This window comes from Chlorocebus sabaeus, chromosome 21 (genome assembly GCF_047675955.1).
Source record: "Chlorocebus sabaeus isolate Y175 chromosome 21, mChlSab1.0.hap1, whole genome shotgun sequence".
In the NCBI taxonomy this organism is placed as follows: Eukaryota; Metazoa; Chordata; class Mammalia; order Primates; family Cercopithecidae; genus Chlorocebus; species Chlorocebus sabaeus.
Genome location: NC_132924.1, coordinates 84,029,330 through 84,045,541, shown reverse-complemented (window position 1 = coordinate 84,045,541; position 16,212 = coordinate 84,029,330). Strand labels below are relative to the sequence as shown.

General features: G+C 34.9%; 1 protein-coding gene across 4 annotated transcripts in view; it reads left to right on the top strand.

Moving 5' to 3' along the window:
• IMMP2L (inner mitochondrial membrane peptidase subunit 2) overlaps window positions 1-16,212 on the top strand; it is an 878,275-nt gene that overhangs the window by 575,238 nt on the left and 286,825 nt on the right. For 3 of the 4 annotated variants that reach the window (XM_073009282.1, XM_007982612.3, XM_038004317.2), the window contains exon 5: window positions 8,419-8,484. In XM_073009282.1, the coding sequence (XP_072865383.1) occupies window positions 8,419-8,484 (66 nt within the window). Of the gene's footprint in view, window positions 1-8,418; window positions 8,485-8,885; window positions 9,674-16,212 lie in introns of those variants that run through there. The other variant, XM_073009281.1, reaches the window with a different exon arrangement.

Sequence of the window (16,212 nt, the reverse complement as noted above, 5' to 3'; positions counted from 1 at the left end):
TGTTCTAACCGCCACACTGTCAACATTCTCCAGGAGAGTGAGCATTTTTGAGAAATTTGAATAGTATCATTGATTATGTGGCATCTTACCTCTCCCCACACGTACACCTAACTCAGTTTTACTAGGAAATTTTGAATCCAGTAGCACAGTTTAAACATTAATAATGCATATCTCAGTTGTCACTAGAAAGCATATTAATAAAAAGACATATGCAATAGAGTAAAGACAATGGAATGGATACAAATTTTCAGGCTATAAAAATCAGGTATGCAAAAATATATAACTTTATTTTGCCTTTGCTGATTTTAAGTGTCCTATTGCAAGCAAGTCTTAAGTGTCCTATTGCAAACAATGCTTTTCAATTCAGGGTAAACGTAAGAGCTTTCTGAGGCAATTCGAGACAAATTAAGTCTATTTATAGTTCTTTATCTTGTCAGAACAACATCTAAGCTCCAGAAATTTATAGTGTGATGGCATCAGTGGAGGGATCCTGCACCTTGATGGACACCTTTCCTTGCTGGCATCCATGGGATGGCATGTCAGCCTGTCTGATTCTCGGCTGTAAAGGTTCCTTTACTTGCAATCCCCAGTGCTGGCAACCACTGAAGTGTCTCCATTCCCATCTGTGTCTTTCCTGGCCCTGAAAAAGTATCATATGGTAACCATAAAATGCTCTCAGTAAAATGCTCAAGACTAGCCTTGTGCTTACTTCTTTCACTTTTACCAAGATGCTTTCTACCCTAAGCTAGTCATCTCATACCCTCCAGTATCACCAACATCATGGGAAACTGGCGAGTAAGCTGTGTTGGGCACAAGCTGACCCTTGTGCCATTCTTCCAATAATATTCTCCAAGTGGCTACAGGTACTTCTAATATTTTGCATGGACAATGACTTAAAGGTCCTAACCTCAGTCCTTGTAGACTAGTATTCATTCTGCAATTCAGTTGGTTTACCTTCTCTGTGTCATATTGATGGCAATGGATATGGTCTGATGTAGAAAATACAAATAGCTTGCTCTTTCAGGGTGTTTTGTGGTATGAATATCCTTCAGACCTACCAAAAATATGTGGTACTGTTTCCCAGCCTGACGGAAACCAAACGTCTAAAGCTGGTTAGCTTAACTGAAGTGTCAGGGTTATGAGTCTAGATTGATGGATTTATTCCTTTGAAGAGCAGTTAATTTTGTTTGATTCCATGACCTTAAGGGGTATTCCATGCAAAGCCATACTTAGTGAGATAGTTTGGATGGGGGTTAAAACCTAGCTTGACTAAGGGGGAAGAATGTTTCTGAGTGCATGTCCATCTTTGGGAACAGAATGTGGTGCTTCTGTATGAAGGTCTGCATTTGGGAATCTGTATTGAAAGAATAGTCGGTATGTAAATTTATGTTAGCATTCATGTCCTTCATTTCCACAGATATGTTCAACTTTAAGCATATTCAATATATAAAAATCAAGGTTTACAAAATAGGTAATGTAATTTTCATGACCAGAAGTTTCTTTATAGATCAAAAGTTCCTTTAAAAGCCGTAACTCCATATTACACAGTAGAATACATGGGCGCGCACACACACACATTTTACATATGTGCTATATATTGTTTCTGTGCTGTATATATTCATTTATATACAAATTATTCTAGACAGCGAGGTAAATTTTAATTATATTAAATACCTGAAGATTGCACGATCTGTGTTTTGAAATGCTTTAGTTAACAAACATTGTTGGAAATTAATTTATTGTTATGATTATACTAAATTCCTTAAATTTTTCATAGTTAAATGAAGGCATTTGTTTTTCAGTATCAAAAATACTCAATTGCACAGCTCTTTTCAATTATAGAAGTTAGAGTCATAAATACAAATTTAATTGATTTTACATAATCAAGGCTGATTCACTAATAAGACTAGTTGTCACTATTTGCTTATTAAATTTTTCCTAATCACATTTGATGAAAGTGAAATAATTCTTACATTTAACCAAGAACACTTTTTATCAATAAACAGCAATTGAATTCTTTAAAGTTCATTCTTTTTTTGTTTCATCAGTACTGTTAAAATACATTTTCCTGTGTAAGGAATTGGTAGAAGATAAATCTGAAACATAAAGGTGATGTTTCTGCTGCTGCATTCCTAGGTCACTAGAAACCCAAGTGGAATCTCTCCAATGTCCTGAAAGATTCTATTGCTGCTTAGCAGCCTGAGTCAGGTAGGGTATGCTCTGAGAGAATGGCCAATGTAGATAAACCATCCTTTCTTATTCCATCCCCACCCCACAAAATGAGACTGTGTAAGTCGCATAGCTTGAAATTTGACTCTATTTTCATTAAAGTTTTCTATACACATAAAAATCTTCTTCCCCTGCCTGAGGGTTCCCTTCCCACGATCTTTCCTTCCCCTTCTAGAAAGTAAGACAAATTCGAAACATTAACATGGGTTCTTGCCACCTCATCTGTACGTCATTTTGCCAGTAATGAGGCTCTTGGTTGGGAGCATTCTCTGGGATATCAGGGCAAAAGTGATTGTTAGGGATTGTATATACATATATCATTTTCTGAAATTACATCTGAAGTTATAAGCTCTGTGCTTGAGAGGATTTCAAGAGTGAATCCAAAGAACAACTAAAGTCTATAGTTTCTTTTGTTTAATTTTAGAAGATTTACATGATACAAAGAGAAGTCAACAAGGAGATAAAGGTAGCTGAACTACTACTGACCTACATAAAAATTTTGAGAGTACTAACTCATGAAACTGTATTGAATTTTAAAAATGAATCATTAAAAATGGGGCAATATGTACAAAGTTCACACTACTGATAGTGAAGCAAGTGTACAGAATCCAAAACTAAAAATTATTTATTTCGATCTTGATTTTACAGATAATACCTACCTAATTTAAAATAAACCTGTACTTTTCAATATGGATTCAGTTATATTTAGTTTTGGTGTTTCTTTAGCTAATTATGTAATAAAATTTGACCAAACCTTTACAATGCTTTTCTTGTTCTCCAATGCAACAGAACCTGAAAATTGTTTCATTAGAGGGTTTAAAAAATAGTCTATCCATGTAAGTCTTCAAAAAGGATTGGAACTCTTGTCTTAGACCCAGTTAATTGATCTCCTTTATGAATTTATTATAGGAAGGGATGTCTACAATTTACTGAGTACCTACAACATGCTAGAATTCCTGCTAGAGCTTTTATGTGTTTTTTCTCACTATTTACATGATGCTCTAGCTAGGAAAATTTTTCAAGATTTCTAGACTCATGCCCTCAGGTACTACACGTTTGTGAAACAAGCTGGCGGGACTGGCAAATCATCTGCTTCTCAGTTCCAATGGACTTTTTTTTGAGACAGGGTCTCATTCTGTTGCCCGAGCTGGAGTGCATTGGCGTCAACATGGCTCACTGCAGCCTCCACTCTCTGGACTCAAACAATCCACCTAACCCAGCCTCCTCAGTAACTGGGACTACAGATGTATGTCAGCGTGCCTGGGTAATTTTGTATTTTTTGTAGAGACAGGGTTTCGCCATGTTGCCCAAGGCTGGTCTCGAACTTCTGGGCTCAAGCCATCCATCCTCCTTATTCTTCTAAACTGCTGGGATTACAGGCATGTGCCACCGCACCCAGCCTCCAGTGGACTTTTCTCATGCAAGAATGTGCTACTTGGGTTGCCAGATCTACCTATTTTTTCAAGAGAAATAAATTTATATGACGTCTCCTATTTGCTTAGCTAGCTCAAGATATTTTTTAAAATGCATGAATCAAATAAAATACTTCTATAAGCCAGATATGATGGTCTGACTACTGGTTTAGGGTTTCTGATCTAATCTTATCTTCCTGAAAATGAGACCCAGATAGGTTATGTAGCTTGCCTAGAGGGAGCAGTTCACTTACAGCAGAGAGGACTAGTAACAGCAAGACTGTGTTTCCATTTTTCTCCAGTCCATGGATTTGCAGGGCACAGGAGGACCATCACATGGTCACCAAGTGGAAAATTTGGGTAATAGAGAATGAGAAAGATTAAAAGTGGCAGAGGAAGAGCTAGATATACTCCAAAGCCTTTTAGCTCTAGCCACTGTGAAAACCATGCTAAACTCTGGCAACATTTTTCAAATGTAACAGGGAAAGGAAGTGATAAGCTATCATTTGATAATACTTTTTATCATTGTGTTGAGTGGACTTTTCGTTCTACTTATTTTCATGATAAAAGAATAGAAAAACATACATTTTTAAAATTATAATGATGTAAAGTTATGTGGCTTAATGCATGCTTTATCCTTTAGGATAGTGAAAAATGTCCTCTTGTAATAGGAGGCATCCCTAGAATATTAGTTTTTCCTTTCACCTCAATAATAAAGCATTAGATTTAGACCTCACTGGGATATATGCAATGCAAATAGTGTCCGGTACCTGGTGGTATTTTTAAGGGGTCAGTGTTTGCATTAGATTGTGGCTAAGGTTACTTCTAATTCTGTGATAATCTGGGCCAATTCTGAACTGTATGAATATAAAAATCTACCCAAGTCACAGAGGGAGGTTTTACAATTTTATCATAAATGGGAGAAGAGAATGCTTAGACCTAGGGTTAAGGTATCTGTGTGACACCAGGATCAGGGTGGGGGTGGTCAGGAAAAGAGAAGGTGGGACATATGCTAATCGCTCCATCCCCACAATACAAGAAGGATCTCTTGAGTATGCCAAAGTAGCTTTCAAGTGCTCTCAGCAGGGTGAAAATTATAACCTTTTGGGAACATAAAAGAACACAAAATTAGTGAGAGAGACTGGAAATTCTATTATATCTACATTAGACCCCACTCCTTGACCTGCAACCGTTCTGGTTAGAGACATTCTCTGCCATACCTCACAGAGCTGCTAAGACTCATGCAGTAAAGAAACAATTTTAGGCTCCTCCTCCAAGTCTCTGGAGAAATCTGGCCCAATGATATTGTAAGCATAAAACAGAATGTTTAAAATCCACATCCCAGAAATAAATATTGTAAAACATTGCTTATTATGAAAACACTAAACTTACAAATTTAAATGTAAATTTTAGCATTTATTGGGGAGCATACATTGTATTCCTCAAGTAAAGCATAATCCTTCACTTGTTATTCTTGACATTTTCTAGGAGATAGGCAAGTGGCCAAGAAAATTAAGACAAAGAGAAGTTTAATAAGTTTCATGATGTAAATCTGTAATAACTCTCTGACCACTTCTACTTACATCAAAGTCATGCATTCAACAGCCTAATGATTAAAATATAGATATAGATTTTAAGCAGTAATGGAATTAATGTTAATAATAGCTTTTTTCATTTTGAAATTATTTGATTAGATTCATGAGTTTAATATTACATTAAAATTTATAGACATATTTGAAGTAGTAATTTGTAAGACTTTAATGATATAGATAGCTCCCTTTGCATACTCTATTTTGCCTCATGATCTTAAAATATAGATTATTTTAAAATATAGAATACCTTTCAAGAATCTCAAAAGCTTAAACATTGTTGGCATAAAATATTTTTTACGCTGATACAGGTTGCTTTTTATATTATTTCATTAATGCTAATCTCACCTCAATATTAGGCAGTAAATTTGATAATTAGTTCAGGTCTTATACCCTATCTTAGAGTATTTCTTCTTGGGTAATGTCATGTAACACAAATAGTTGTCATCCGCTAAAGGATATCCCAAGAATCTGGACCCAAAATCTGGGTATGAAAGCTTTTATCCACACAGAACTTTTCCTTTTGTTTTAGAATCTTCTTGATCAGTTCCCAGTAAAAATGAATGCAGATTTCTCTTTCTGCTATTACAGATGTGAAGTCATGCCACAAAAAATATTTTCTAACATACAGTTTCAATCCATACATTCTGTTGATAGTTCCATATCACTAAATATTCTTCTCTAACATTATTTTTAATGACTGCAAAGTATTTTATTATGTGAGTGGACTATGGTTTATTTAACCTGTCTGCTCTTGTTGAATTTTTCTCTTTTTTAAAATAGACAGTAATGCTTTAACTATCCATGTAGCCAAAATTTTGCATACATTCATAATCATCTCATTAGGGTAAATTTCTAGAAGTGTCATTATTATGTTTAAAAGAATATAAAATCTTGATATTGTCTTATAGAAAGGCATGTTATGTGACCAAATACTTTATATGTAGAATATCAATGTCCCTAATCCCCCAACAACAATTTATTTTTATTGGTAGTAGTACATCTTTGTCAACATAGTAAGGAAGTGTTTTAATATCCCATTATTATAACATGCAATTATTTGATGACCACTGAGGCTGAATAATATTTTATGCTTTTCCTAGTTTTTAAAATAGGAGACATGGGAGGGGCACTTTTCTAAAAGGTCTATGAGTAACCCTGCAGAGAGTACTTTAATTTCATTAGCTTGAATGTGTGCATACCCCTCACTTCAGCTGTACATTAATGACATGAACGATGTAGAAACATAATATTTACTTGATGTAATAAAAGGACGAGGCCAATCAAAACTCTGATCAAATTTCATTTTAAAATAAAAAAATTAAGTTAGTGAAAAACTGTGAAACTAATTGTTACACATAAATGCAACTAGCTTACATGATTTCATGTTCTCTGCAAGACATTGTGAAATATAAATCTTATTGAAAGTACACATTTCCTTTGATGAAATGTACAGTTTGAATATATTTGATCTTTTCAGCTTTTGCGCATTTACATTCATTTTAAAAAGTACTTCAATTCAAAATGTGACTTGAATTTAAAATATTTTTATCTATGCGTGATTTTGAAACACATATTAAATGATCATTTATGTGATATATGAGATGTTTCTTGAACTGGGTCTGTTAAAAGCCTTAAAATGTTATTGGCAGGAAATTGACCATATTAAGATAGAGTTACCCATTGCTGCATGACTAATTACCCCAATGTCTAGCATCTTAAAACAACAAACGTTTGTTATCTCACATATTTTCTGAGGGTGAGGAAACCAGAAGCACCTTAGCTGTGTAGTTCTGACTCAGGGTCTCTCACGAATTTGCAGTCAAGCTGTTGACCAGAGCCACAGTCTCTGAAGACTTGACTGAAGTATCTGCTTTGAAGCTCACTAATGTAACTGTTAGCCGACCTTCCTTCTTCACCACATGAGTCTCTCCTTAGGCTGCTCAGGACAGACCAGACTTCTAGAGTGATCCATGAAAGAGACTTGAGAGGAAAAAATAGAAAGAGGAAGGAAGGAGGGGAGAGCGAGAAGGAGAGAAAGAGGGAGAGCCTGTAAGTCTGTTTTATAACATAATCTCAAAAGTGATGCACCATCAGTTTTACCATAAACTATTGACCTCATAGATGAATCCTATCACAGTGTGGAAAGGAAGTGCATAGGGTATATATACCAGGAGAGGCAGAGATTTATTTAGAGTAAATAGTATTACTGTAAGTGAAAATTTACCATAATCAAGTAGCTTGAAATAAATGATGTCTGTATTAAGTATATCAAAACCTGTCCATTTATTTTAACTGTCAGTAGCTCTGTTTTAGCACTCTGAATTCTATAATCATCAAATGGCTAAACCCAAATGTAGTTTCAAAAAGTTCTCTAATTCTTTATTTTTTAAAGAAAATGCCTCACATCTTCAGTGTTTTTATGGGATTTAAATAAAACTCCTTTCTTAATTTTAAATGCAATTTAAAAAAAACTGATGTTATCATTTTAAAGAAATATGTAAGCATTTTCTTATGTACTAATCCTCTTTCCTCTAAGTACTTGTGTAGTTCTCACACTGCTATAAAGATACTACCTGAGACTGGATAATTTATTTAAAAAGAGAGGTTTAATTGACTCATTTCCACATGGCTGCGAAGGCCTCAGAAAACTTGCAATCATAGCAGAAGAATACGGGGAAGTGAGGCACATGTTCTCATGGTGGCAGGAGAGAGAGCGAGCAAGCGAAGGGAAAGTGCCACACTCATAAACCATTGAGGGAAACCAACCCCATAATCCAGTCACTTCCCACCAGGTCCCGTCCCTCTACACATGGGGATTACCATTCAAACTTAGACGTGGGTGGGGACACAGAGGCAAACCCTATCAAAACCTATCTTTAACAACAATAATAATTTAATAATAAACTTTATTCCTTAATAGGAAAATTTTTTATTCCTCTGTAGTTTTTATTTTTGTAAAGTTTCAACATGGCTCCCCCCGCCCCCCCAAGAGTTTATTAAAAATGAGAATTACTTCAGTAGTCACTTCCCATCACTTGGAACCCGGGTGAGACTGATGTCATGTCGTGGAGTGCAATGGAATCTGTAAAGACTTTAATATAGCCTATTTTGTTGTAGAATTTCTTTTCATCTTCCTAAAACAACATAGACATAACTGATTGTATAACGTTATCTTCTTGTTCTAGGTCACCTAAAAACCCAGAACAGAAGATCATTAAGAGAGTCATTGCTCTTGAAGGCGATATTGTCAGGTAAGTATTTACTGTTGTTTCTGAGTTCAAATTTTAAATATCTAGAGTTCTGATATCTACATGACTTGGGAAATACATCTCAAGTCAAAGAGGACCAAAGTTTTGGAGACATTCCAAATGAGCTGGTACATCTTTAGTGAGCATCGTTAACCTTTCAGGTTGTAAGGAATACATAAACTTACTGATCATATTGTTATTCTTTAATTGTGAAGTATAGGATAAATATTAATTTAAATGAACAGTGTATTCTAAAATGATCATTAAATCATTATTGATCAGATATTAAAAGTAGCATTACTATTTTAAGATTATGATGTTAAGGTTCATTTAAAAAAAATCAAGAACATTTAATTATTTTAGAAGCAAATGCAGAAACTAAGAGGACTCTTTTGTACTCATAGAGATGGGAGAAAATGAAAAGGATTTGAAACAGAAACTTCTGAATCAGTGACAAGAATGAAAGCTTTAGATGATAAGATTGTAACAATCAGGTGTCCTAAAGCAACCTTTAGTATTGTTGTATTTATTGCACTTGCTGATAAATCAAGAGAAATTGTTGACGTTCAGCAAGTAAATACTGTGTGGCATGATCTGTCTCGTTGTGATCGTTTTCTTTAAACACGTTGTAGCCAGGCCTATACATTGTGGTAACCAAAATGCTTTGAGTACTACATTCAGGAAGTTTTCTGACCCTATTTTCTTAAAAAAAACTTGATCCTAAAGTATTTGTATTAATGATAGTGTGTATTAATTAATCTCACTAAAATGAACCTCAATCAGTTTTAGAGCAGATTTTAGGCCAGCACTTTTCACAGCATGGCCAGAGGATTCCAGGGGATCCCTAAGACTCTTTGGGGGTCTATGAGATTAAAACTACTTTCCTAATAATACGAAGGTGTTACTTGCCTTTTTTCACTCTCATTCTCTTGTGAGTGTACAGTGGAGTTTTCCAGATGCATAATATTCGAATTGATTGAATGCAGGAGCAGATATGAGAATTCAGCTTTTTTCTATTAAGCCAGAAACTAAAAATATTTTCAAAAATATTTTGAAAAATCATTATTTTTACTGTTTATTGTTTGCTTTTGGAAAAGAACTATAATTTTTATTTAAATTCTATTCTTTTTGTTAACGTAAGGGTTTATTATTGGTATTTGAAATTGAATCAATAAATGAAATTTTAAAACAATTTTCTATTTTAATTTCTAATGTGGTAATTACTGGTAAATAGTAGTCACATAAATAAAAGTTTTTTGAGATTCTCAATTATTTTCTAAAATGTGAAGGAGTCCTGATACCAAACAATTTGAGAACTTATTGATGTAGAAATTCATAGCAACAATTTCCGCATCAGGACTGAGTGCTCATTAGTAGCCTACATGATGTCAATGAAGCTCTTTTAAAAATTTTTTGGGGTATAATTTATTTACCATACAATTCACCCATTTAAAATATACAGTTCAATGAGTTTTAGTATAAATTTATACAATTGTGCAACCCCCACAACAATCTAGTTTTTGAACACTTCTCTTACCTGTTACCCTCAAAAGTTCTCTCTTGTCCATTTGCACTAAACTCCTGCTTTAACTCCCAACCCCAGACAGCCACAGGTCTGATTTCAATCTCTAGAGTTTAGCCTTCTCCAGAAATTTTATTTAAATGGAATTATACAATATACAGTCTTTGGTGTCTGTGTTTTTTTGCTGTTGTTGCTAACAATGTTTTTTAGGTTTCTCTATATTGTGCATGTTATTAGAGTTTATTTTTATTCCTGAGTAGAATCTATTTTATAGATTTACCACATTTTGTTTATCCATTCGCAACTTGATGCATATTAGGATTGTTTCCAGTGTGGGGATATTATGAGTAATTCTATAGGTATTGATATAACATCTGGTTATACCAGATGTTATACATATTGTATGAACATCTGGGTCTTTCAGTGGAAATATTTTCTCATTTCTACTGAGTATACAGTTGGCCCTCTGTATCCATGGGTTCTGCATCCCTGGTTTCAACCAACTGAAGATGGAAAATATCCAGAGAGAGAGAGAGAAAACAAAGGATCGTTGTGTCTGTGCTGAAAAAAAAAAAAAAAAAATACAGACTTTCTTATCATTGTTCCCTAAACAATGTGGTAAAACAAATATTTATATAGTATTTATATTGTATTAGGAATAAGTAACCTACAGATAATTTAAAGGATATGGGAGCTGTGCATAGTTATATGCAAATACTACATCATTTTATGTAAGAAACTTGAGCATCTGTGGATTTTGGTATCGGGGGGGGGGGATTTTGGTATCTATATTTGTGGGAACGAATCTCTCACAAATACAGAGGGACAACTGTATCTGTGGGATGCTGAGTGTTATGGTAGGTTCATGTTTAACATTTTAAGAAACTGCCAAACTATTTTAGAAAGTGACTGTATCATTTCATGTTCTGCCAGCAATGCATAAGGAATCTAGTTTTTTTACATCCTTGCCAGCACTTGGTATTGTGAATATTTTTTATTATAGACATTCTAGTGGGTGAGAAATAGAATCTCATTGTGATTTTGAATTGCATTTCTCTGAAGGCTAGTGATATTGAGTATCTGTTCATGTGCATACTTTCCATTCATGTCTCTTTTTGCGTGAAATAACTATTCAGATTATTTGCACATTTTGTATTGGGTTGTTTATATTTTGAGTTATAAGAGGTTATTTGATTTTGATTATTTTAATGGAGCGAGCATTTGGGGGAGGATATATAATGCTATGATTTAGTCAGGTCTAAGTCTATTAGTATAAAATAACGTAGTTATCATTTCTTACAGAATGTATGTTCTAAACTAGACGAAGTTGGTGACTTTTTTTTTTTTTTTTCCAAGAGCCTATCCAGCCTTTTGCTTTGTGGCAGAAACTGGGAAGAGCAGTACATTTAGAAAGCCATTTGATATACATCACAAATATCCAAAATACACTTTTAGAATTTGAAAAACAGTGTATAGATATGATGCAAAGCCCATTCAAAGAATGTCAGCAACCCTTGAAAACATTATCCGAAGCGAAGGAAGCCAGTCACAGAAGACCACACATGTATGATTCCATTTATATGAAAGGTCCAGAATAGGCAGATTCCTAGAAACAGAAATAGATTCGTGATTCTCAGAGGCATGGAAGAGGGGGAGTGAGAGTTACTGCGAATGAGTATAAGGTTTTTATTGTTTTGGGGGAGTATGAAAATGTCCTAAAATTAGATTGTGGTGATGATTACACAACTCTGCGAATATACTATACTAAAAACATTGAGCTGTACATTTTAAATGGATAAATTCTATGTTATATGAATTGTATCTTAATAAAGCTATTTTTAAAACCCAAAAGAATGTGGCACCAAAGCAGGCAAAAATTTCATCTACATAAAGCAATCTAGCAGGATTAGGAATACCAAGGGATCCATTTTATATTATAATCCAAAGACAACACAGCTTTTAACTCAGATGGGTCATTATTGGTCACTAGCTGAACAGTCAACAATGTGAAACTGCAAAGCTTGATCAGACATAAAAAGCTTTGTGTAATCAGAAATCCTACAACAGACCTTTCTGAGGAAAAAGTACAAGTTGCTTTCCTCAGCACATGTAAATATTGGGTTTACAGCAGAACCAGAGCCAGAGCAAGGGTTAATGATGCAAGGCTGGGAATCGAGGGAACAGGAGTTGGATAATGTGAAAGATCTACACCCTCTCTTTCCACTGCTGCAGTCCACGTGCAAAGTCTGCAAATTGACACCAGGGTCATGTGGCTCTCTCTGTCCTCCTTTGGTACACCTCTATCATGGAACAATGAAAAACATGAATAAAGGACCTTCCAACTGTGTGGGCTCTAAAACTATTTGATAATTGATTCAAAAAATAATCATTTTTCAGTGTTTGATGTTTTTAAAGAAAATTAAAAACTTCTTTCCCTTTGAAACTTTGGCACCTGAAGATCCTTGGCTTCCTGGATTTTATATTAATAATTGAATACATATATTCCTATAATGATTTTCTAACAGTGTCAAATGCTAAGGGGTATTTAGGGAATAGAATATTATTTACTGATGCGCTTACTTCTTTTCTCTGTGACTCATTTTTTTTAAATGCCAGAGTATATTAAAAAATTATAAAAATATGCTGTTGACTACTAAAAGCCATTAGTCTACTGGTCCCCTGACTTGTGACAGGCAAGGTGCTCTGGTCTGTGATGTGAATTTTTTAGTCTCATCTTTCCTCTGGATATTACTGGATTACCTAGTTGGTGAGCTAAACTAAAATATTTTCTTGGAAAGAATTTGATATTTCATAAAATGATCAAGGAAACAGTCTTATTTTTTAGGACTTATTTATACTTACTGTAGGTTTCAGTAGTATTTGAGGTTAGACCCATTGAAGGATTAATCGAAGGAGTAATAGAACCTTCCATTTAATATTCTGGTAGTTATACTCCTTTAGGTAGCAAAAGTAGCTATGTAGTGAAATATAGCTTAAAGAGCACTTAAGGGTATCGGGGGAAGTAGGGCAGTAGGAGCCAAGGCTCAGCCTATCTTTACTGCAGAATGGGAATGACAGTGTTGCAGGACTTCCATTTTCTGTCACTTTCATCCCCCTTTGCACATTGCCTTTACCTATCTGTGTTTTGGCTGGCTTTTGCTCCACCACCAATTGGTGACTACTTGGATGTGCCTCATCTCTAAATTACCTGAGAGAAGTCTGAGTGTCGCCCTTTGAGATTTAGATCTGGGACCTGTCCACCTGACAGACGACTGGTCAACCAGTTGATCGACTGCCTTTGGGGTAGGCATCCTTCCCTGGTCCTGTCAGCTGTGTCTAGGTAGAGCAGTCATCTGCTGCACACCTTGTACTTATAAGGAACCTGTTGGTAAGGGCTTGTTGGTATGACAGATAAGATGAGACATCCCAGAATGGGGCATTACAATTAGCAGTCACTTTGCTCAGCGTTACCTTTTAAAACGTTTCAATAAAACTGTAATATGCTCTCCCTAGAGTTGCTCTGACATTACTGTCTGGGGAAAATCAACTTCTTCTAAAGATTTGTTTTAAATTACGGAAATAACACAAGCATATAAAACTCAAAATGCCTTAATGAACATCCTTGCATACATACCTTTGTACACTTGTGTATTTATTTTTGTAGAATAGATACCTAAAAGTGGAAATATTGGTTCAAGTTTGTTGTTGTTGTTGTTTTTGTGGTTGTTATTTTTAGTTCCAGTATATGCTGCCAAATTTTCCTCTCAAGCGGTTTGTCTACATTTATACTCTCATCAACACAGCATGAAAACCCGTTTTAGAGAAAATTAGTTTAAAGGTCAAGTGCAATGGGGAAATTTTGGACTTCAGATTTACAGGGTAAAACATTTTAACACAAATTTTGAAATTACTTTTGGGTGATCAGTTTAAATTTCATTTAATCAGTTCACTGACCATAGACCTTAGTGCCATTCATTTAATAAGCACGTGGTCTAAATACTGGAAAGACATAAATGAACACAAGAGACAGTGTCCCTGCCCTCATGATGCTTACATTCTAGTGGTTAGAAGCAGACAATAAACAAATATATAAGACATAATGCAATGTCATGGGTAAGACGTGCTATGAAGAAAAATAAAGTAGAAAAGGGCTTAGAGAGAGATAGTAAAGATCTGGGGCTGTAAGATGTTCAATGAAAACTTCCATAACAAAAAGATGTTTGAAGAGACTCATAAATTAAGGACGGCAGGGAAAGAGTCATACTAATGTCTGAGGAAGGGAGAGTTCAAACCAAAGGAATAACAAATGCAAACCTAAGATGGATATCTGAGTTCAAGGAAGTACAAGAAGCCAGCATGGTTGGGACTTTACTGAAGGAGGGAAACTGAAGTAAGAATAGATCTGAGAGGTTTTCAGAGCCTTGTGGGTCCTAGAAAGGACTTTGGATTCATTTTAGAAGGATGGTGAGCCATGGAGCAGTATGATCTGATTGGCATTTTTAAAGAATCACTCTTTCTACTGCTTGGAGAATAGACTAAAGGGGGATAATCTGACTCAAACCACTGGTCAAAGTGTTTTTCTCTTGAGAAAATAATATCTAGCTTCTTGTAGAAAGAGTTGTATCCTTGTTTATGACATGCATGATACTTTTATTTGTTATTTTAAATGACTCAGATAAAAGTAGTTATGTTATTTATAGTCACAGTCATTATGATTATATAGACAAGGCAAAAAGTAGCCTGGAAGTACTTTTTCAGAGAATTCAGCTGAATTTACAAATAAATGTTGTAAAAATTGAGATTCGGGGGCAGGAGGAGGGTGAACTTTCTACCTTGATGTCAGCGTTGATTAAAATCACAAGGCAATTGCTTGATTCTCTGGATCTCTTAGCTAGGAATGCAGTCATTTTCATAATGTTGACCCAAATGGGTATGCTTATCTATAACATCCAACAGTAAAAATAAGCTGATTCTACTAATACTTAGACCCATTAGTTCCACCGAAATACTGTTTTTAGTTAATTGCTTTTTCTTATTAATTTGTTATGACTCAAATAGAAGCATTGTTTTAGAAAAGCATGAAATGAACGCAAAACACTAAACTCCAGCAAGTCAATGTGAGGCGGCCACAATTGAAATTGTTAAGGCATCAGTGTTTTTATTGGGACACTTGTATTTCTGTTTCATGGATCTTCTCTGCCCAGTCAGAAATGAAGTCCAGCATCATTTTTCTTCTCTCTTGGTGAAATACCACTTTATAGAATTTTGGAATCTCGGGCTTCATGTGGTTAGCAACCTCAATGAAGTAAGGGAACGGACTCTTTTTAGTCCCTGGTGAAGAAGATGACCATATAACTTATCATCTAAACTAGGACACTTTGAGAGTGAAAAAAGATGAATTCATTATTACATGAGGGAGTTAACGTAAACTGAGACTGCCAAGACAAACTGAGACAAATGGTTACCCTGCTAAAGAAATGTAATCTGCTTTATAAATCACTTCACATAATAGGATTTTGTTTAGTTCATGGGCCTGACTGTTTAGGAAAATTCCAAGAAGTGTTCATAGAAAACAGAATCACTTCTTGACTCCAGGGAGGAATCAGGCAGGGCAGGATCAATGCTGTTGTCAAGATGTGTGTCCTGCTCATGACGCAGTCATTTTGTGCTGGTGAGTCCAGCACAAGGCTTTCTTTAACTAGTATTGATATTGAAGAGTAATCTGAGATAGAGAATCATGAGTCTTCTCTCACTGCAAAATATTTAAATGATAATTTGTCTTTGAGTCTAAAGACTGTATTGTAAAATGTCAAAACACCCTAATTTATTGAAAACAACTTTCTGGTATTAGCAAAAAAATCCATTTGTCACTAGAAATTAAACATTTCAAAGCCTGTTGATTTTAAATGTACTATTGAAGATGTGGAAATCAATATTAGCCTATCATAGCTGGTTGAATCATATTGGGTTCCAGCAAACGATGAGTCTTTATAAGAAGAAAAACAGAACTAAATTGAGTTTACCCCAGTAAAACTACAAATGATGCTTGTTTAATAACTTCTTTTTTTTAATGATTGGTGCAGTGGCTCTGAATAATAGAAGCCAATGTATCCGTATGGCTCTCTTCTTGAAGATCATGCAGTCATTTATGTCATTTTTGGTAGATTAATAATTAGAGATGGTTTCTGTCCTGAAAGGAGGGAGATATG